At 41.8% G+C, this 22789-nt stretch overlaps 2 protein-coding genes across 9 annotated transcripts in view; one reads left to right on the top strand and one right to left on the bottom strand.

Moving 5' to 3' along the window:
- Window positions 1–4381, top strand: part of dip2a (disco-interacting protein 2 homolog A) — a gene marked incomplete at its 3' end in the record, with an annotated part of 72104 nt that extends 67723 nt beyond the window's left edge. For all 8 annotated transcript variants that reach the window (XM_084023587.1, XM_084023591.1, XM_084023586.1 and 5 more), the window contains 6 exons: window positions 783–844; window positions 1015–1072; window positions 1164–1238; window positions 1496–1670; window positions 1924–2047; window positions 2220–4381. In XM_084023587.1, the coding sequence (XP_083879713.1) occupies window positions 783–844; window positions 1015–1072; window positions 1164–1238; window positions 1496–1670; window positions 1924–2047; window positions 2220–2472 (747 nt within the window). The remainder of the gene's footprint in view (window positions 1–782; window positions 845–1014; window positions 1073–1163; window positions 1239–1495; window positions 1671–1923; window positions 2048–2219) is intronic.
- A 197-nt stretch (window positions 4382–4578) lies between these two features.
- On the bottom strand, window positions 4579–22699 carry sacs2 (sacsin molecular chaperone 2). Its single transcript, XM_084023585.1, has 8 exons — window positions 22364–22699; window positions 21894–21939; window positions 21194–21281; window positions 19077–19188; window positions 18162–18308; window positions 16617–18048; window positions 16244–16332; window positions 4579–16128 (listed from the first exon to the last, which is right to left on the bottom strand). The coding sequence occupies exons 2-8, from the start codon at window positions 21920–21922 to the stop codon at window positions 5228–5230; spliced, it is 12798 nt and encodes a 4265-aa protein (XP_083879711.1). The 5' UTR covers window positions 21923–21939; window positions 22364–22699; the 3' UTR covers window positions 4579–5227.
- Between the last annotated feature and the right edge of the window lie 90 nt (window positions 22700–22789).

The following is a 22789-nucleotide window of genomic DNA, read 5'->3' as shown; positions in this document are numbered from 1 at the left end:
AGACAGTTTTGACTCCTCAGTTGTATTGGATGAGCCAGCATGTTGATCAGGTTCATAAAAAGACTGAATGTTTGAGCGATTGATGCACTTTTATTTGGCTTTGGATTCATGGCAACCAATAATCTCCAAATTGAGTCTTGTTGATGTTTTCCAAAATAATGGTTTCTGTTGCTGAAACCTCTGCTTTGCTCGACAAACTATATTGGCCTGCTGTGTGTTTGGCTTTGACCTCACAGACGACCATACGGCGACTCGATGCAGCTTGAGCTCTGGCAACACATTGGCAAAGGAGTGATGGATTGCATAACGTCTTGTGACAAGTCTTACAGCAGTGATTATGACAAAACCCAAAGCAGAAGGAAGGCGCATGGCTGATATAGACATTTCATCAGATGGTGTTGACATAGACATATTGGGACATTTAAGTGCATTTATTTTGTCAGAGAAGATACCACTTTAAAGGAAATATACTACAGTTTATTAATATTTTCTGATAGGCTCCAAATGAATAGCTTTTCTCAGCCATCTTACACTTGTAGCATTAGAGCAGCTGAATTAACTGTGCGGGTACTTGCAGTGTCTGTGTCTACGTGAGTTTTGCCCAAATCCTAACTATCGTAGCCTGGCTGCCTGGCTTCTGGCTGCCCTCCCTGCTTTGTCAGCAACAGTTGTATCATAAGCAGCTTCCACCTCCCCTCCACTTAGGCAACATACAGCACTAATGTCAGGGTTGTAAGAGTTACATTATCGAGTCATGTTGCACTCTGCTTGTTGTTCTCCAGGGCACAGCCGGACCGGACCCCACTACTGTCTATGTGGATATGAGAGCTCTACGACACGATAGGTAGGGTGCGCCACGGCAGTTATGTGGACTCACCACACAGAGATTTTTGTATAAAGCTGGACATTCTTATGCATTGTTTAATTACAGTATAATACTGTTATACATGCACATGAATGCATTCTTCAAACCATTTTGACAGTTTTTCCCACTTTCTGTCCTTATTTCTTCAGGGTTCGCCTGGTAGAGAGAGGGTCACCGCACAGTTTGCCATTGATGGAGTCTGGGAAGGTACGCCATCACGTAAACATGCACTAAAACAACTGTCACCGCATGCTGCTCTTTTCTAAAGGTTTGAGATATGGCTGTCTGTCTGTTTTAGATCCTTCCAGGAGTGAAGGTGATCATTGCCAACACGGAGACTAAAGGACCCTTGGGAGATTCTCATCTAGGAGAGGTAAGTCACAACGAGCAAACTTGTTTCACCGTCACCTGTCCCCATTTGTTTTTCATAGCAGAAAAGAAACAACACAAAGTTGCAATCAGCTTTATTTTAATTGTATCGCCAATGAAGACCACTGAATATGTTTATTCTCTTTTTATTTAAATATTGGATAATGACATACTAGATCCATAACTTCAATCAAAAGAGCAACAGGTATGTATGATCATCTGCGGAACAGTTATCAATTGTCATCCTTGTGTGTGTAATAGATCTGGGTGAGCAGTCCTCACAATGCCACGGGCTACTACACAGTTTACGGCGAGGAGGCGCTGCATGCTGACCACTTCAACACCAAGCTAAGCTTCGGCGACACCCAGACTGTCTGGGCGAGGACGGGCTACCTGGGCTTCCTGCGGCGCACCGAGCTGACTGATGCCAGTGGAGGTGAGAATCACGAGCGCTCGCGCCGACGCAGTACGTTGCTTTTGGTGCACACTGCACACGCACTTTGATTTTCAGCACGATGGAAAACTAAAGATATTTTCATCCTCCTCTCCAACATCACCTCAAAACTTAAATAATTTAACGTATAAGATGTAAACTGACAAATCTGTTTTTGTGTGTGTGTGTGTGTGTGTGTGTGTGTGTGTGTGTGTGTGTGTGTGTGTGTGTGTGTGTGTGTGTGTGTGTGTGTCAGAGCGCCATGATGCCCTCTATGTGGTGGGCTCTCTTGATGAGACTCTGGAGCTGAGGGGAATGAGGTATCACCCAATTGACATCGAGACTTCCGTTATCCGTTCTCACAAGAGTATAGCTGAATGGTGAGAAATTGACATCACTACTTCATTACAATTCAGTTAAAATGATCCATTATGTAGCCAGATGTGTATCCATTTTATATTCACACCTTTCTTCTTCATCTCTGCTCACCTGCCATCTTTCCTTTTTTCCCCCTTCTCTCCATGCTTCCACCCCGCCTCCTGCTCCCCCCAGTGCGGTGTTCACTTGGACCAACCTCCTCGTGGTGGTTGTGGAGCTGGAGGGATCGGAGCAGGAGGCCCTGGACCTGGTGGCCCTGGTCACCAACATTGTCCTGGAGGAGCACTACCTCATCGTAGGAGTGGTGGTGGTGGTCGACCCTGGTGTTATTCCCATCAACTCCAGAGGGGAGAAGCAACGCATGCACCTCAGAGACGGATTCCTGGCCGACCAGCTGGACCCCATATATGTAGCTTACAACATGTGAGGCCCTTGCTGCAGGAGGGTTACGCCCCCCCCCCCCCACATCACACAATAGGACACAGCAGGACAGTAAATGTGGGGCTCGTAATTGTAGCAGGCTCGCAGGTCGGTTCCCTGTTCAAAGAAAGTGAGCTCTTCTTTCGGCTCACAGAGGGAGAAATATGAAAGAAACGTGGATGGAAAACTTCCCAGCAAAATGGAGAGAAATTCCAAGAGAAATAAGATCGACACAAACCTCATGTCTGTTTCTCCTTGTGATTTCTTGCCTCTCCCGGTAATGTTTTAAAGGGCGTTTTGTTGAAACCAGTTTTGTATGTACGATGGAGCGTCTGACTCCTCAAACCCAGGACACCTGATAGCAGTACAGCAGGTGGCCATGGTCTAATACTACACTGTGCCATTAACATAATTTGCTTTGTCAATCTCTAATATTATGAATGTTGTTTGCCATGCACTTGTGCCATAGAACAGGACTGGCGCCAGTACCCTAACCCTGGTTCACACTAGCTCTATGTGTCCACAGAGCCTCCTCTGCAGGTCATATGCTTTTTTTTTTTATATACAAAAAGTCTACACCACAAACATGGTCATGACATCTGTGGGAGCAGCTCTTCAGATTACGACTGAACCCCTACAGTGAACCCCAATATTTGAGCTCCAGCTCAGCTCAGCTCATGTAATAGCATCAACAAAGAAGCACAGCAGTGATGTTGGAGGGGCAGTTGGTGTTATTTGTTGCTCATCCCGACGGTGGTCGTTTAGTTTGTGGCGTCAGTAACAGGATAGACATAATCTTGTGGTTTGACTCAATCTGGTTCTTTTCTAAATCTAAAGAAGTTTAATGTAGTTATTGTTTGATCTGAACAAAATGCAATATGGGTGATGTGAAAGATGAAGTTTGAATGACTGCAGACGGTATGTGCCGATCATTCAAAGTCTTGAGATGGCGAGGAATATAATCGTTGCTTACTGTCAGCAACGTGCCAAATGATATGAATAAAGCCTTAAGTGTTTTTTTAGACACCGGTTCCTATCCCAGCTCCTGTTTAACTTAATTTTGTGAAGTTTACCAGCTGTTGGATAAGGAGGGAATATGCTGCGGGAGGTTAGGTATGGTCGATTCTGCTCTTATTGCACCCAAAGTCTTTTTGGCTAAGATGAATATACTTGATCCTGACATCAGCCATTACAAACACACACTTACTCCATAAATATTTTAATAGTGTCTATCCGTATCGTCGGTTGGGTTGAATGTGTGTTTTATAGCAAAAGACTGGATGAAATTGCAGTTGGTATGGGTTTGATGCCGGATGTCACAGCCTCAATTCGAGTGCCGTAATGTTGAATGAGAGAGAAATGTCGTGTGTTGTATGTACCGTATGAAGGCAAGTGTCTAATATGCTCATAACACCTTGACCTCCCACCTTATCGCATCGACTTTGCAAAGATTCACTTCACTGTACGTTGCTTGTGTTTTCTACGTGCACGTCCCTTCAGAAACAGGTTCCAGCCTGCTGTAATTATGTACAGGTTTTGTGTAAATTATTAATAGACGGAGGAGACGACAGGAAGCATAACGCAAAGACTGAATCTGGTATATATGTGAACTTCTCCCTCGCAATCAGTTTGAAACGTGTTCTCGTGTGTGGACACTGGGAAGAGAAACGAAAAGCCTTGGAAACATTTTTATAGTATGAAAGCACGGCGGGAACTGGCCACTCCCAGGATGAGACGAAGCACACTCCCCGAGCACAAGGAGAAGACGGTTATGCTCTCTGCTGAAATGTCACATCCTCCAGAGCAAACTTTTGTTGTTAACATATGGAAAGATACATTTGTCTGATATATGGTTAGTTGTCATTATTTTCATAACATGATTTCTTAATGAATAAAAAAATGCTTTTAACTTGAAATGTTTGTCTTCACTGACCATTCAGGTGTCCTGAATGATCACAATGCTACCCGCCAACGTCATACTGAGCAACAGCGAAGCAGCTTTAAATATGTTGTTATTGGCAGTACTTAATACGGCAGAAATCTCCCTCTAAATTATAGATACTTTGGTATGATCCTTGGTGAGTAGATATAAATGATAACACAAGGCATAATATTCAGTTTTCTGTATTTATTTAGTAAGTGTAACGCATTAATCAATTCTGTATGTCCCAGTGTCAGCCAGCTGACTCATTTTCAACTGCATTTGGGTGTTTTGACACCAGTGAGGAACAAAGTCATACAGATATTACATTGGCGAGCTGTTATGCATGTATTCATTGCTTGAAAAGAAAAATGTATTTGCATTTTCAACAAAGTAATACAGTGATTATATTAGGTCCCAAATAAGTAGGAATAAATGATATCAACATTGCAATAAAAACAAACATTTTACTACTTATTCGTACAATGATTATATTGACCCTATATGAGTAGGTTTAAATGATAACATTGCCAAAAAAAAAAAAAATTTCTTACAGTGATAATACTGGCCCTCGGCGAGTTGCCATGAATGTCTACAGGAATGTAGCAAATGCTTTGATATTTACATTTTCCGAAAACAAATGCATGTGGTGATGAGTCTTCAGTGCTCCGTCACAACGTAAAAAAACAAACTTTTTCATTTCAGAATTTTCACAACATTGTCGTATTGTGCTCCTGTCTGTCCTGTTAAACAAATTATCAACTGTTATTTTGTTCATGTTTCCCTATCGCAATGTCTTAAATTGACTCTGCGAATGTGACCTGCTGTTTGTCTTAAATCCCTAATTGACATACGCCTCTACTTTACTAAGAAGCTCACATGCCTTGTGAAGAGCTGCCATTTCATTCTCTGACCTGAACTGTTCGTTCGGAATGCGGGGAAATGGGTGGCAGTTTGGATACTGAGTCTTTTTGGCGTCCACTCCCAGCTTCTTCAGATCCACCACAATTTGAGGCAGACCTCTCAGTTGGAGGTGGTGGAGGGCAACTTGCTCAGCGAGGGCTGAAATGGAGCTGTTGGTGGGATGTTGACCATCTATTTTATACTTTGCAGCTATGAGAGACTTTTCCACAGCCTGGTGGATTTTGAATAGACACCACTCTGTGCTCGCCCCACCAGTGTCTGTTTCAGCCGCGCTTAGATCACAGCGAGCTTGTCTGCACCAACGCTGGGCCTCCTCTTTGTTTGGCCTCGGGACATTTTCATTGTGGGTCCAAAAGTTGTAGGACTTGTTGCCTCGAGAGAATCTCTCACGGCCAGTTCTGTGATACCTGGCCTCCTGATTCCATTGCTGATAGAAGTCGCTGAAATCTGAAGTTCTGCTTGAATTGGAAGAGCCTGTAGTTTTGCCTTTGCCTTTACTGAGCTCAGCAATTCGATTCTTCAAGTATTTGAATGCCTCAGTGGCGATAAGTTCGCAGTCAAGGTTTTTGTCAGGATGCCATCTAAGGAACAATCGTTTGATCGCTTTCTGCTTCTCCTCTTTGGGAAGAGTCCAAATCTCTGTCAAACATTTATCAATTTCTTGTTTGGCTTCTTCAATAGAGGTTGGTGAGGATCTTGTGGAAGAGGAACTTGTAGTTGATGGTTTCGAAGAATGTGGCACAGCTCCTGCTAGTGGCACCAGCTCCATGCAAGACGCTTCAGGTTCTGGCTTCTTTTGTCTTTTAAACTGATACAGGTCAAGACAACTGACTTCAATTGGCTCATCTTCTCCAATGTCTATCTTGTATCTTTGTGAGTATGCCCCAGAGTGCCCAGGCAGTTCTCCAACGACAACTGCATAAATATACTTGTTGTTAGTGCTGTAACCAACATATTCCCCCTCTTCGAAGTTATTGAGGACATTCATGTCTAAGGAGTCGTGCCATTCCCCTGGAATTTCTGTTCCAGGGGCTGGAAGGTTGAAGAAGCTTTCAGTTTGAGCACTGTCATGGATCTCGTTCTTAGCCAGAGTTTCCAGAACATCTTGCAGATTGTCACACATGAGAAGTTGCCCAAGAACTAGGAGGTGAATTGACTCCATTGTGTTACCTAACAGAGCATTGATTTCCTTTGTCAATGTCATATTCACGTTGTATATCACCTTGGGTTCCATGTTATGGTTGTGTTTCAAGTAAAAGACGCAACCTTGTTGCTCTCTTTTGACGAAAACATTGATTTCAGTGGCCGTTTTGTCTAGTGGCTGTTTATTCACCCAAAGCTTCGTTTTCAGACTTTTGCGGCAGACAATCTGAATACTGCCAAAAGTCTTCTTGCACATGTCCGTAGCATCTTCTTGTGTTATTTCTCCCCGAGACTGTGCTCTGATAAGGCAAATGAGTCCATGTGTAAATGCTACTGAGGACAGATGTCTCGCAAACCATCCACTAAAATCACAGTCAGGCTCAAGTTCACAAGGCTGCATGTGTGTCTCCACTAGTTTCTCCTCTGTGATTTGAGACAGCATTTTAGGCTTGAATTTCTGAGGCAGCAATTGCACCAACCGATGATGCGCATAAGTGTCACTGTCCAAATTATATTCACTGAGTTTCTCGAGCAAGAGGAATTTATTCTCCAGCGCTTCTTCTAACCTTTTGATCACAAACACTGTATCGTTGTAGTAGAGTGTGCACGAAGGATATAATTTACCATCTACTGCCGGAAGATGCAAAGTCATAACATTGTCAAGGAGGGATTGGTTTCCAGGACTTTTGATTAACTTGAAAAAGTGCTCGACGGCGCGTTTCACTGTTTTCTGTTGGTTTGGGTGTAGTTGTGGTTTGTCACAGGAATCGGCATAAACTGCTGCCAGAACATTACAATAATGCTCTGCAGTAGGTTTGTCCTTGACACCAATTTTCTTGAAGAAGTCTGCGAACATGACATCCTTTGGAGAAATGTTGTACAAGTATGGTCTGAACTCGTCGTCATGTGGGAGTGAAAAAAATGCATCCGCAGTCTTCACAAGTTTCTTGTCTTTTTCAACCAGCACAAGAGGAAGATCAGCCAACTGTTGGCCTTGAAACACGTTTGCTTGCAGGTAGGCATACGCACTTCGAAACACCTGAGCACGGGTTTGGATCAACTGGTCAGATTGACAGGGCGACTGACAGATGTTGCTCAGGTTGCTGGTGACACAGGGCGAAGGTGGTTGTTCATGCGCTCCTGCATTTTTCATCATTTTCATCATTTTCTGTGACTTATAGACTGGTAGATGTATAATTGGCATTGAAGACCAAATCAGTTCCTGATGCTTTATATCGCCATCCATCAAACATCCTCTGATTTTAACAGTAGCTCCCTCGGCGGCAAATGGTTGGTGATAGTTGCACAGCTCTTTTCGAATTTTCACAGGAAAAAGGAACTTGATGTCAGCTAAATTCTCAAGCAACATTTCATCCTTGTTTTTGTCGTTAGTCATTCTAGCCAAGGCCGCATTGAAAATTAATGATGATTTATTTTTCAACTCTTCAAGTTGACCGTTTCCTTTTGCTTCTGATTCCAACTGAACGGCAAAATTTATGATGTCATCTTTTGACACTTCATGCCTCATTCCAAGGTCTATGAGTAAGTCTTTTGGCGGTTTTGTTGATTGTACATTTCCTTCACACAACTCAGTCCAAAATCGCCCTGGGACAAATCTCTCTTTGGGCAACATTTTCTTGTAAAGCTCGACACTCTTATCAAAGTAGTATGAGGCCGTTTCTAATCTGCCTTGAGAACTGCGAATGAATTTCACTGTCTTCATTGAGGAGATGATTTTGTCCTTGTGCTGATGATAAATGAAATCTGGTGACAATAACAGTTTGAGGCAGTGAAGCATCTGCATCTCAGAGAGTGTGTGTACCATGGGCAGAATGAACTTCATGAAATAGTCCAGATCGGTCAGAGTTTGAATGTTCAATGTTTCTGACAGGCTGCAGTTCTCTGGGGTGTTTTGGAGAAAAATGTTGTTGATGTCGGACAGCATGAACAAATCTGGAAATGTCTTTGAGTATATGCTGCTGAGGATAAATACCCCTTTAGATCCATCAATCCTCACTCTGGTACCATGTATCGTTTCAAATAATGGCAAGGACTTGAGCTTTCTCTGATACTCTTGTTTGTCTTTGGACTTGGATACTCCAGACTGCAGGAAACGCTGGAGATCTTTCATCTCCTCAATGGAAAGCTTGGAAAACTCTGAGTGGTGAATGTTGACTGCCTGGTCCAACACAGCACTTTTATCATTCACATCCATAAGTTCAGGGGATAGCAAAGGAAGTACTTGTCGGTCTATATGTATCTCACGGAAGAATCCACTGTCAAGCTTCAAAAATCCAAGTTTAAACAGGGTGCCTGATATGTCTCTTTCTGAGGCAAACTGAATCACGCTCGACATGCCTTTCATTGTTTGCAGCAAGTGCTTGTTGTTTGAACTTGGACACACAACGGGTAAAATGCAGCAGTCACTGAAGAGCTTCCTCACATCACTTAATGTCAGACTTTTTTCATCACCACTTGATGTTGCAAGTGTAATTTGACTGGTTAGGAACCCCCAAAGTGATTTCAACCACTTCAACGTGGTCTCATTTGGGACGTGAAGACCACTGTGTGGATCAACTTCACAGTCCTGAAGAAGCTGCTGAATTAACGGCTTCAGATATTTCGCTGCACAGGGAACTGTCAGGTTGTTGACAAGGTTTGAACTTTGTAGTGCATACATGTGAGGTGTGTTGGTCTCATAATCAGCAAATTGGGCCTCATGGCCAAAGAACAGACTGTCATATCTTGAGATCAGCATGGGAGATTTGGAGTCAAACACTCTTAGAAGTTTATCTCTTGTGAGAAGGAGTGGAAGCCCATCGAGTAAACTGTCTGTTTTCAAGTTGAAATCTTTTAAGCAGAAACTTAAGAGCTTTGAGCATCTTGTTTCATCTCTGATCAGAGTGGCAGTTATGGGTAGTGGTAATTCCCCATCTGTTTGGGTTGGGTCATTGAGGGGTTTCTCTCTCAGGAAAGCCTTCACTGTTGAAGGACTCACATCTTTCACTTCAACGGCAGCAGATCTGAAACTTTTCCAGACGTCAAACATGCAAAAGGGAACCAACGTCATACCAAGATCTTCCAAAATGGAATTGATCTCATCACTTCCTGAGTGTGTCAGGTAAGGTGCCTTAGTCGTTTCAGTTTCTCTGACGTTACACCAGTCGAAAGTGCACTCCTTAACTTCTCGGCCTGAAATCATGCGCGTTGAACTCCTGATTGCTGGAATCACATTCAGGCCTCTTTCTTTGATGGATCTGTACACCTCATGTATCATTTCATGCCATTCCTTGCCAACATGTTGGGACACAGTTGGCCAAAAAATCAAGTAGCTTGACCAAATATGTGCAGCAGAGGTTTTCTTCTTTGCAATGCTACTGCTGAAGTGGTGAAGGAGATCTGCATAAAGTGGAGCAATGACATTCTGTTTCAAAGATTCATTCCACTTTGATTTTAGACTTTCCCCATCTTCTTTCCAAAGGCTTCTCCTGGCAGAATCAACCTCAAAGTTTGCATTGACATGCACTGGAAGTCCAGTGTTCCCTGGCAGAGGAAGGGAACAAAAGGCTTCTCCTTTAAAATCCATGGGTCTTGATGGTGTTGGCTCGGAACTCGTGTTGATCTTTGAGCTCACCCGTGCTGCTATTGCTGCTTGGGGAAGTTTGTCTGATAACGTTCGTTTTCTGTCACCACTGTTTTTGAATGAGCCAAACTGTTCTGCAATGACCCATCTGGTTTGTCTTTTATCAGAGGTTGAAATGATGGTTCCATAAATGGCCTTGTCAGGGCTTATCGGTGTGTCCGATTGCAGTGCGTTTTGTTGAAGCTTTACAAAAGCTTCTTTTGTTTGTCTGCATTTCTCAGGTAGACTTTTTTCAATCTCAAACATGGTTTTGAGCTTCCCTGAACGGTCATCGACTTCATGGACTTTTATTTTACAGATGTTTTTCAGAAACAGTATTAGTCCTTCAGGATCTTTCGAGAGTGTGTGGCACAGTTCTTTCATATCATCCTCAGTGACTCCCTTCTGTGAGATTTTAGAGTCATTTGCCATGGTACCCATCCGCAGAGGTAATCTGAACATGGTACCCTCTTTAAGAGAAAATTGGTCTGGAAGAAAGGATTTGTAGACATCTATGTACATGTTCTTGAAAGTGTCAGCTAGTTTATAGCCAGTGCCAGTTGGTGCTTTGTCTGAATGACTTTCAATGTATTTCTGATTGGGATCAGAAATGCAAAGTAGTTTGTCTCCGGTGAGGATTGAGGGGCAGTCGGTCAGATGGTAGACAGAGTTGAATCCTACTCCGTATTTCCCTATCTTCCCTGGAGAGTTGTGCTTTCCTCCTTCTCCCAGTTGCTGGATGCCAGCCAGGTCCGCATCAGAAAACACTTTGTTGTTGAACACACAGAGTGCTGGACCCTGCAATTGGTTCCATTTCTTCCCAAATGTTTTTTCTGTACCATGATGCCGTTTGTCCCAAACAAAGTGAATTTCTGTTGCCTCCGCATCATCAGCATTTTGGATGAGCTCTTTTAGGATATCCTTATTTGCTGGATAGGCCGAAATTATGTTTTTAATTCGAACTGTTAGTTGCTCATGCTGTTCAAACTGAAAAGCAAATGGTGAAATGCTATCAACTACGTGGTTCTGGAGGGTATGATGCCTGGTAGTTTTGATTCCAAAGTGACGGGCCATCACACGTGGGATAAGCTCATGACATAATGTGATATCTGATGCGACTGGCATCCATGGGCTGTCATTGTAAAACATCTCACTTGCAGGTTGTAAGACACCATGATTGTTGGGTACCAGACAGTCAACCGTTGTTTCCTCTTGTTCTCTGGGCTCATATATCCCTCCTTTTAAAATTGTAAGGCAAATTATTAGATCACTTTTTGGCAGTGTCTTGTTACCATGTTGAGTGTGCAGTTCCTTGAGCACAGTTAGAGACTGACTGACCGTAAAAGATTTTCCAATGCCAACACTTTCCCAGAGCCTCCTGAAATCAAGGAAGGCAGGTGGTAGAACATAGAGATAGGGTTTTGCTTCAAATTGCCCATTTTCAGCTACATGACTTGCTTTTACAAATCTACTGCCAACCAGAATGAATGGGAATGAATGTGCCCTCTGTGAAATGAAAGTGGGATCCCCAGAATCTCTGAGCCACTGTTCCAGGAACTTATAGCATTCAAATGCTACTTTGTTAAGCATGGATGTGTCAATAGAGTGAGATTGCTCACATGCTTTTTGCAGCTGCTCAAGCACTTCCTCAGGCTTTGGGCTGTCACGAACTCTCAACATTTGCAGGACTGGATCTGTGTCATGTATTTTCAAATTGGTATGATCCAGCACATGTTGTGTCATGTTCACAAGAAGGTAGCATTTGCCACTAAAAATATTAGTGGGCCTTTGAAATGTTACATTCCTTTCCATTTTTGTGTCACCGGGGGAAAATGCTGGGAGAAATTCAGTCGTTCTCAGTTTTTCCCAGTGGAATGAATCCTCGTCATGCAGGTGATTCTTCATAAGTTCAAGAAGGCAATTCAAATGCCTGCATGCTTTCTTTTTGTCAGTGCTCCAGGTTTTGGGGATTGTGCCTGCTTTCTCTGCGATGTCTTCCAATGAGAGATGATCATTTACCATTCCAAGTTCCAACAAGCGTTGAATCCTTTTTGGGGAGCAAAAGTCCGTTTTGGTGCCACCAAGCAAGCGTCCTTCTTCGGTTTCAAAGAGACAGGCCACTTTCCCAGATGGATTCACAAGTTTACGGATATGCTGGAGCTGTCCACCTTTTGTGGGGATGCATGGATAGCTTTCCAGTAGTTTGTCAATGTTCTTGATATTAAGATCGATAGCATGCAGTACAAGAGTATCTCTACTCTTCGGGTCCATGGTACCAAGGTTGTTGAACACTACTTCTTGGTAAAACTTCTCCCAGTTCCACGTTTTCTCCTGCAAAACCTTCTCAAGGCCAGATTGTTTGAAGCTATTTCTCAACCACAGTGGAAGAGGAACAACATGGTTGGGTAATTTTGCATATTTCTTGCACACCTGCACTGCAAGTGCATTGAGATCTTTATCCTCTTCGATGCTCTCATGTAGAAATATGGCTCTGTTCATTGAGCACCAATTTTCTCCATCACTGAAGAGCTCTGGGCCAATGGAGGGCTGAGCAATGGTGGAGTACAATGCATCAACCAAAGGCTTGAAAGTATCACTCACTTTCTCTCTATCAGGCCAAAAGGTGTGATAACAGTATGGTTCAAGTTTCTGGCTTTCAGACATTTTCTTCAGTGCCAAAAGTACAGTAACATACGCTGTCACTACAGGATCCTGAAGGAGGGCTTTGTTCCAGTCATGCTTCACCCCACTCTCCCACAGACCTTTTCGGTTGCTTGTCACGGCAAATGTCCCATTTACATTGACTGGAAGACCTGTGTGAATGGAAAGAGGAAGGAAGCAAAATGCCTGTCCAACGAGATCTGTTTGTAATGAGACCAGTTTCCCAGTTTCTGGATCGTTTTGTAAAGGAACAGCAATCCCTCCGATGGGCAAAGAGAACTTTGCTTTTTTGTTTTCTTGAAGGGCCATTTGCAATGACTGATGTGTCCCAAAGCAGTTGTACAGGAGCCAGGACTGTACTTCATTTACACCAGATTGCTGACTGGTTATTTGGGCAACATTGACTGTGCAGCAGTCAATGACCTCTTTGCATTTTCCATCAAGTTTCAGCAAAATTTTCTCGGCTTGATGCTGCTTTGCCACATTGGTTTCATCAGGAACCCTCATTGTACTCACAGTGGTTTTGGAAACAGTGAAGACAGTTTCTATTTCGTCATCTGCTGGTGGAGTTGATACATCTTTTGAGATAGTTTGTAGAGATAATGTATTGATGTTCTTCAAAAACAACAAGTGAGTCTGTGAATTGTTTGTGAAGTGCTGCTGAAAAGTGATGATATTGTGTTTGTGATAAACCTTTGCACTTATTTCGGACTTGAAAGCCTCTTCTTCAGTTCGGAAAGGTAGTTTTATCAAAGTGCCTGGATAAGGCTCAGGGGCACTTTGTCTGCCAAAATTACAATCAAAAATGTGTTCATATGGTCCAAACTGACCGGGAAAGCAAAGAAAAAGTCGTTTCTGAGAGAGATCTAGCTTGATTCCAGGATTTGTTTTATGTTTGATGTGCTTCTTCAGGTGCGTCACATTTGGATCAAGTATGAGAAGACTGTTGCCACTGAGGATAGAAGGAACATCTGTCACATGATACACAGTATTGAATCCAAGTCCAAACTTTCCAATTTTTTCCACTTTGTTTTCCTTTGAGGCAGCACCAACTCTGACAATATTTTCCCAATCCTCAGCTGTGAACTGCTCATTGTTAAACGCCCAAAGGCAAGGTCCCTGACACAGTGTCATGTCAGGGTCAATGAGACTTTCAGGGGTGTCATTGTGTTCTCTGAAATCCACCAAGAACTTGCATTCTTCTGCCCCAGCATCCTCTGCATTTTGAATGAGCTCTTTGAAGATGTCACTTTCTTCATCATACTCTTTAAGAATGTTTTTAATCCTGGTTGTTATGGGTTCAGATTGTCCACACTGTTCTATTCCCACAAACTCTGGATCAAGGATGTAGGTGCTGAGAAATCGGATGTTAAACCATTCAGCAGCTGCTTTTGGGATTTCCTCATGTACAACGTGAATCTCCTCCTGGCTGTACTCAAGCTCCTTCAACCCATTTTTGCTCACATCACAGAAGACTGCTGTTGACAGCGGTTTAAGGGTATGTTGTTCACCCTCTATGAGTACGGGCACTGGGATGTCATCCTGAACAGTCTTCTTCTCTCTCCACAGCCAGTTTAAAATTTCTATTGACACTTTTACCTCAGAGGAACTTGCAAATGGCTGTTGCCTTCTTTCAATGGTTTGCTGGATAGACTGAAGAATGCCAACAATTTCTTCATCTGAAAGCAATGTTCTCAGGCCAAACTCCTGGAGCAACTTCTTGTATGGCCGGAATTCATTTGGCACCTTCCCAATGTAAGCGCTCAGATCAAGATTACGTGGGTAGTCGAGAACCAGATTCCTTGGTGACACAAACTGGTTGTGACTCCACAGCCAGGGTGTGTCCTTGATCATTGTTGAAAATTCAGAGATGTGGTCTTGCATGTGTTTGTAAATGCTATGCAACTTTGCTTTAAAATCCACATTTGTGTCAGGATCAGCCATTTCCTGAGCTTTTGATGTCAAGACTGACAAATTCTCCATCACTTTTTCCGGTGGGGGCAGGCGTTGGAAGCCAAGTTGGCTGCTTACTCTGTCGCTGAACTTTCCTACCAGAGGCATTACCTGCCCAACAATGTCCTCGTACATCGAATGTCTTATTTCATCTGGGCAAAAGAAACAACTTGTCTTACTACCGGGTTTAGCACAAGGGATCCATTTTAGCATTTTGAGGCAAAGGAGCTGCTCATGAGCAAACTTTGAGAGTAGATCATTAGTATCCAACATCTTCAAGAGCACTTGAGCTCTATTGAGAGCCTCAGTTTGGGACTTGATATGCAGTCTGTCAATCAGGGTGGCCGCATGCACTAGGTGCTCAGGTGACACATCTGCTTCTTTATTTAGCAATCCGAGATCTGTCAGGCTTTGAAGCATCTGAGTTGTGCGAGTGTATAAGGGTGGGGGAAAGAAATCTGACTCAAAAATGACTTGGAACTTTTCATTTCTTGGATCAAAAAAGCTTGAGGTCTTTTTCAGTGTTCCATTGACTTCAATGAAGTTCAAGTCCTTACATCTGCGTTTCAAGGTCTGATTTTGAGAGAAAAGGACATCCCCATGCTGTAAAACCCAAGTCATGATTTTCTCAGTGTCATCTTTTCTGCTTTTCTTCCTTGCAATACTGTCAATGAGGAGATTGGTTGCTTCAGCTGTGTCCAAGAGATTCACTTTGAGCATCTGTAACAGTCTGCGATCGGCCTCAGTTGCACACTGCACAACTGAATCAGGCCAAGGGAACTCTTTTGGTACAGTTAGACCAGAAATAAGAAGCACAGCCTGTTTTGATTGAGATGCAACACAGGATCCTTTCATGGTCTGAAAAAGAGGCAAGTTTGAAAGTAGATCTTCCTCTGTGACTGAGAGACAATCCAGACGAGAGAGATAATCTTTCAGTTCTTCTCGTGCTCTGTGAGAGGCAGTCGCGACTTCTCTGATGAGATTCTGAGAATCTAAATTTGCCAAGACTTTCATGACACTCCTTGGAGATGGGCACAGCACATAGGAATCCAGATCTTCATGCTTGAGCCACTCATTTCCTCTTACCACTGTGCCACCGACTTTATTCACTAACTGAGCTATTTGTTCTGGCAAGTTCGTCTGCTTGCTTTTCTGAAATATGAGGGTTGTGTTTGGCTCTAGTCTTGCTAGTGTTGCAGACTGACTGACAGACAATGAACTGACTGGTATTAATGGCATTCCACTGAACTTACTTAACTCTGTGAAGTGACAGTTGAGAAATTTCCAGAATTCTTTGAGCCAGTCTAAAGGTGGATGTAGACTGCTGCTGGTGTTCCAGGTAACAGGCCCCGTCTTCATCTGCTTCCAGTCCTGTGGCAAATGCCTCCTTGCATATTCAGCCACCTCGTCTGCCCCAATGTTGGTGACCTTGAATAAATCTGAAAAATAGATTTTGGAAAAATATATACATAAACGTTTGTGTTGTAGGAAAAACATTAAGATGGCCGATGTTAATAACTTTAAAATCCCTATTATAGAAAATGGTATTCCTACATTTTCTGGCCAGTTCTTTCAGGTGGGTAGTGCAGGCGGGACTGAGATCATCTGGGATGAAGAGGTCTTTGCAGCATGGTAGCAAGACTCTGCACAGAGGAAAGATGGTTCATTGTGCATGTAATAAAAACAAAGACATTATAATATAATCTTGGTGTACATTGAGTGACAAAAAAAATTATATTCTTTTGCAAACCAAACAGAAGTAAAATAACAGCAATTGTCACATATACTGAAGCGAGTGTGAGTCGATAAGAACTAATAATCTAGCTTCTTTAGCTTAGGATCACATTGCTAATAACTAATTAAAGATTGTGTTAATCTATTTGATATAAACTGTCAAACGGAACAGAGCCAAAAATTAAAAACCTACCTTGGAAATTCATTGCTGTCAATTAAAGCAGTGTCCTCCTCTCTGTCTGTGAAGGATCTGAAAGAACCATCGTTGAGTGGGAGCAGCTGAAGACCCTCGAGTTTTCCGTAATTTCCATCACTCAAAACATACTCCAAAAGAAAGAGTTTGTCGTCTTTAGTGATGGTGTGCGTGCCAGTCCTGCGGAGAATGTCCCTTACGAACGTTGGAGTCACATGTTTTAGGGCGTTGCGCTGTGGATAGGCCTCATGTATAGCTCTCGCAACACTACTTGGTAAAGTGACAAGATTTTCCCCACATGAAACCAAAGTCCTCTGAATGGCAGTCAATATGTCAGGGCTTGTTGGACCATTACAGGGGAACACGGCTTCAGATGGTGTGATGAACTCTCTTTCATTCTTGGCAAGAGAGAGAAGAGCCACATTCTGTCTGAACAGGTGATGAAGGACATCCAGAGCAACGGCGTACCATTTGTCTTTGTGCTTTAGCTGGACCATATCCGGCCACAGATCGTACACGGAAGAGACGGGCAGAATAGATTCTCGGGCAAGTTGGATAGCATCTTGAATGATCATGAGGTATGCCTGTGGGAGCACTTCCTTTATCAGCAATTCATTCCACACAGCATGTTCATCGTGTTTCTGGTCTTCCTCTTGCCACTTGATGTGTCTTCTGTTGTCCGTGAGGCCAAAGCATGCATTGACGTAAACTGGGAGGCCCGTCTTGTTGGATTCATTGTTTGGGAGGGGGAGAAAGCAGCTCAGTCTGCTCTTGCTACAGTCTCTCTCCTCACCACAAGGGAATGCTAAGTCAACTTGAGGGAAAAAGCTCAACTTCTGTGCAAGTGAATCAAGATGAGGTACATTGCCTTCTTTCATAGTACAAGTTGTGACAAGCCAATTTGTTTCTTTGTGGTCTTCTGCATTGAGGGTTATCACTTTGAACCTTGTTGAACCCCCGACGACTGATTCGTCTTCTGACTCCAGAACGACATCCGTGGGGACTGAGGACGTCACCTCAAGTCGGGTGTTGACAGTGCCATCTACGTTGATATGTATCAGGGAAACAGAGGTCACGTTTTTCAGGAACAGAAGGCTTAAGTCTGCATCTGTGATGAAGCTATCAAAAAGCTCGACCACCTTGTTGGAGTCATACAGGTTATCTGAAATATCTGATGCCTCTTTGCGCAAGGGGAACCTGAAGATTGTCCCGTCAAAGTGCTGATCCTCCATGATGACTTCGGACCAGTCTTTTCTGCTTACAAGTGAAACTATATCTCGAAAGGGTTGGAACTGATCATGCTTAGTCATTAGAGCTTCTTGGTGTTCTGCATCATCCAAAGACCACAGAAATCCCCCCCTTCTTTCTCCAAATATTTTTTCCTGGGGGTCCATAATGCCAAGGTGCTCTGAACTGAAGATACATGGTACATCTGTGAATAAAGTAAAACAAATATTGCCCTATTAATTTACTGTACATTTTTCTCTAAAGACTAAAACCTAAGCAGAGATCATTTCGTGCAAGTGTGTATCTGTACAGTTTCACCTGTTATATGGTAAACAGAGTTGAAGCCGATTCCGAACCTCCCAACTTTGTTTGGGTCATTGCGCTTGACACTCCTCCCTGCCATCTGAATTCCTTGCCAGTCTTCATCAGTGAATGCTGCATTGTTGTAGGTGTAGAGCGCAGGACCTTTTGAAAAAAAATAAACATATATATAATTCATTTTAGAAGAAAAGTGCTTCATGCATTAAAGAAGGAAGGGTCATTAAGTCATTGTGACATCATTCTAATTTTAAGTACTGGTATAAAGGTCCAGACTTATAGAGGCATGTACTATTTGGGGACAATTTGATACTTGGTTAGTCATTAATATCAAAGATGCTCTATTACAATCAAATATACCACCAATGTGAGTTCAGTGGTGTAACTTCCTTATTTTATAGGTTACTTTCACTGCAGCAGGAAATAAACTGGGATACATTTGGAATGTTTATGCTAAAAAGTGTGAAATAGTGTATGACTGATCATTTTGAAGTCTGTCCCAGCATGCATTGAGTGAGGTACAAACGTTTAAGAGGCTGAGGCAATTTCTACCAAATGGTCTCAATTATGTGCACTAAAGGTGCACTTTATGTTTACATTTATTATAATAAAGTCTTTCATTTAATATGGTGATCAGTCTACTGTAAACGTACACTTCCTTATGTCTGCTGAATATGAAGGATTCAGCATAACACATGATCATGAGATAATTAATAATTAATTAATAATTAATATATTACTTTGTGATTACACCAGGGATAAAATGTGCGTATTGGCTAACAAATTGTCATATAACTACCTCCTACTAACTCTTTTTTTAAATACATTTTCAGAAACATATTTGTTGAAAAAAACATCACGACAGATGTTGATAACCACCCTGGTGTATGGCCATTCTCTTAACATCCTGCATACCTTGGTATTCTCCCAAATCATCAGTCCAAAGGCTCTCAGTCCCATAGCTTCTCTCATCATGGATGAAAACCACTTCTGTGGCTTGAGCATCATCTGCATTTTGAATCAGCTCCTGTTGACAAGTACAAAATAATAACCAATTAACCCTTAGTCCAAATACACAAGTGATGTCACTAACAATACGGTGCCTAATTAGACCTGGTCTTGGGGACTGTGTGGGCGTCACCAACCTCACCTACCTGATGATTTTCTGAGCCTGTTAAGAGTGGGGAACCCATTCCCCTTCATCACTCGTATTAGTATGTAGTGCTTGGAGAGCTGTACATGTCCACCCAGCTTTCACACGACTAGGGCTCTAATCAGCCAGAGTAATTGAAACACCTGTTTGGCCGTGTGGGCAGCAATTTCAAATTACAGTGAAGAATGGATAGCATATCAATATGCATTCTGTTTATACTATACGCCCACTGAGGCTAAATGTAATAGAATCCATTTCAACGGCTCTGCAAAAGATGTGGTTGATTGTATTCGGTTATGTTGCCAGTGCATCAGTGAGTTATCATTTTCAAGGCTGTAGTTTGTAATTTTGTTGAATTGTAATATTGCAATATATTTATACATAATCTTTTAATATTTTGATTACATCCCCTGACAAATGGGGGTTCCTAATAAACTGGTAACTCAGTTATTGTCGAATGCAAAAGAAAACCCAAAGTATGAGTACATGAACAAGCAACAATCCAGCATTATCATGTTTGGATATTAACTGTTTATCCAGCGCCTTTTTATTGTTTTACAGATACTTTGACACAACACTGTTGGACAGGTGTTATTATGTAACATAAATGAAGGCTGAATTCCAACCCTTCAGTTTCAGGGTCCTGGTGGGTGTTGAATCACTGTTGCACTGTTTGGTTGACTTGAATAGAATTGTTTTAATCACAAGGTAGCTGTAGATTAATCACCATTAATCACCATTTGTAAATATAGCCAAAAAATTGCCATTTTCTCTGTATATTGAAAGATAAATGACAGAAGGCACATATGCACCAGACATTTGAAGCTTCGACAAATAGGGATTCACAGAGTACAAGTGATTAAATTTCAGTATTGCTGATACGTAATTACTTAATTATACTATTACAGTTCTAACAATAACTTTAAAAACATTCAACTTTGTGTTTTCCTGATACAAACAGAGCAGATTTTGCAGTGGGGATATTAATAATGAACTGTTTAACTGTGCTGTCAGTTACACAGTTAAAATAAATATTAAAGATAAAAAAGATAAAAGGCTTAGAGGAGCAACTTGTCACTTAAAGGAGAGAAGTGCTGGTCCACCTTAAAGGTCAGTCTAAATATGCATTATAATATGCATTATGCGTGAAAGCTGGTATCTACATTTAAAATAAGAATTTGACCATACATTTTAATAATTTGCAATGTAACAAATAGCTTTTGGACAGATTGAGCCAGGGAATCATATTTGTCAATTTGTTGTGATTTTATGACGCCAAGCAAATTAAAAATAATAATATATTAATATTAACATTCACTAGATGACCCTAATATTAGAGTAATTTGTAATGAACAGCCAACAAGTCTTAAAAAGGCTCCCACAGCAGGTGACATTACACGTCTCCAACAGAAAGGACTACTTTGCTAAACTGTTACCCAAATTATATTTCTGATGTGGGAATAAAGCCAAAGAAAACAGTATTCATTTGTTTGCCGTTAGTGTTTAACAGAGACAATACACAATACATTCATTGCAGATCAGATGTTGCCATAAGCTCTCATGCTTCTGTGTGGTCCCTGGGTGGGCGGCCCTCTGGTTTTATACAATTAAAAACGTATGCAATACATGCATTCATTAAACGTGACACATATTTTGTTGTTATATAGGCAGGAAAAAAAGCTATTCATTTATTTCTTCATACTTTATATAAGAAATGTGTGTAAAAATAAATTAAACTTGTTATAACAAAACAAACAGACTTCTAAAATGTATAAAGTTGATCTACAAATAATGCAAAATATCAGTTAGGAAATATGAAATGGAAAGTAAATTAAATGAAAGTATGTTATATCAGTATTTGAAGGAGCATTGTACCCACCTTCAAAATTTGTCCACCATCTGGATATCGACGTAGAATATCTTGCAGGTAGTCGATGAAGGGCGGTGCTGTTGCCCCGAAGGACGTTCTAAACAAAGCAACAGGATTAACGAATAAGTGAGTCACACCTTCAAATCAACACAGGGTGAGTCCTCCTGAAGCAATAACAGCACTTAGAGATGGGATCAGCCCTTTATTTGGATTGCATCATAAAGTTTGAAGTAGTTTACTTACTTCCTTGTTGGTCAGTAAAATGGATTAAGAGCCATAGTGCTAACAAAGTATATCGTATATAACGTTGCCCATTTAATAAACACAAGGAATTAAAACAAGGCGCTTGTTCACTTATAACATCAGCGTCGGGATATGGATTTTGAATCTCAAAGCAGTTTAATGGGGAAGTGTGTAGGATGTATTGACATCTAGTGGTGAGTGCTGCAAATTGCAAGAGTTTTCAGTTGAGTGCAATCTGCAACCTCACCACTGGATGGCACTAAATCCCACAGTTTCTTTCACTTTTTTTTCCGTCTCTTCTGGCAAATACAGAAACTTTAAGCATCATACATTACAAAAGCCTTGTCTGAGCTTGTCTGACCAAAAATACATTTCAAACAAAGATACAAGAAAGACAAGAACACAAAAGTAATAACTTATTGCAATGGGCCTTCACATAAAACATAAAACCAGATGTGGAACTCACCGACTTTTCTTCCTGGTCTTCGAACTCATCCTTCCTGGCTGAGATTCTGTGAGAGAGATTATTAGCACAGCGCATTAGAAAATAATAAAATAAAATGGAAATAATATGACCTAGCACGCCGTTTCCCCTTGGAATAAAAAAATCTTAAAATATCTTCTGATTGAATATTGAAACATCTTGTGGATTGTAATACGACGTTGATCTAATGTGCTGGCTCCGCATGGAAATATATGGAATGGAATTGCAAAAAAAAAAAGAGGGCCACATTACAATGTTGCAATTGTGCACCCTTATCGTAAAGCTTTGATTAAACTAGTCAGCATCTCATGACACAGAAGAAAATGTATTTCTCTGTCGTTAAATTATTTCCTCTTATTTTATAATAGCCCCTCCATAATCGCTTTTTTCGTAAAATATGTTGATAAAGATGCGAATAAATAATTACAAGTGAAAAGTAAATTGTAGGCTACCTCGGTCATAATTGTGAAGAGTCGCGTCAGTTCTGCTGTCGTCAAGTTCTCCAAAGACACTGAAGAGGTCCGTTCTGCTGTTTATAAAGGACGCTGACTCCCAACCCAAACGCCGCACAGCCTTGCTTTCGTTTTCAAAGCGCTATTTGGGCGAAACGAAACTTAAGAGGAATGCAAACGTGAAAGCTAAGAAAAGAGCGTTTTCTTCAGAGCTCCGCGATGAAACGAAACTATTCGGAGACTTTTCGATTACGTCATGTCCGGCGAAAGGTCTAGAGAAGAAAGACACACCGTATGTTATCATAATGCGTCTGCAGATCAATAAAAGCAGTCATCTTCAGTTTGGTGGGAATGTGGATGCTTTTGAACCTGTACTGACTCCGCCAGCCGCTAGATGTCGCTGCAGTCTGTCCGTCAAACAGGGCG

Source organism: Eutrigla gurnardus, assembly GCF_963514095.1.
Source record: "Eutrigla gurnardus genome assembly, chromosome: 12".
NCBI classification, from domain to species: domain Eukaryota; kingdom Metazoa; phylum Chordata; class Actinopteri; order Perciformes; family Triglidae; genus Eutrigla; species Eutrigla gurnardus.
This window is presented reverse-complemented; position numbering and strand designations above follow the sequence as displayed.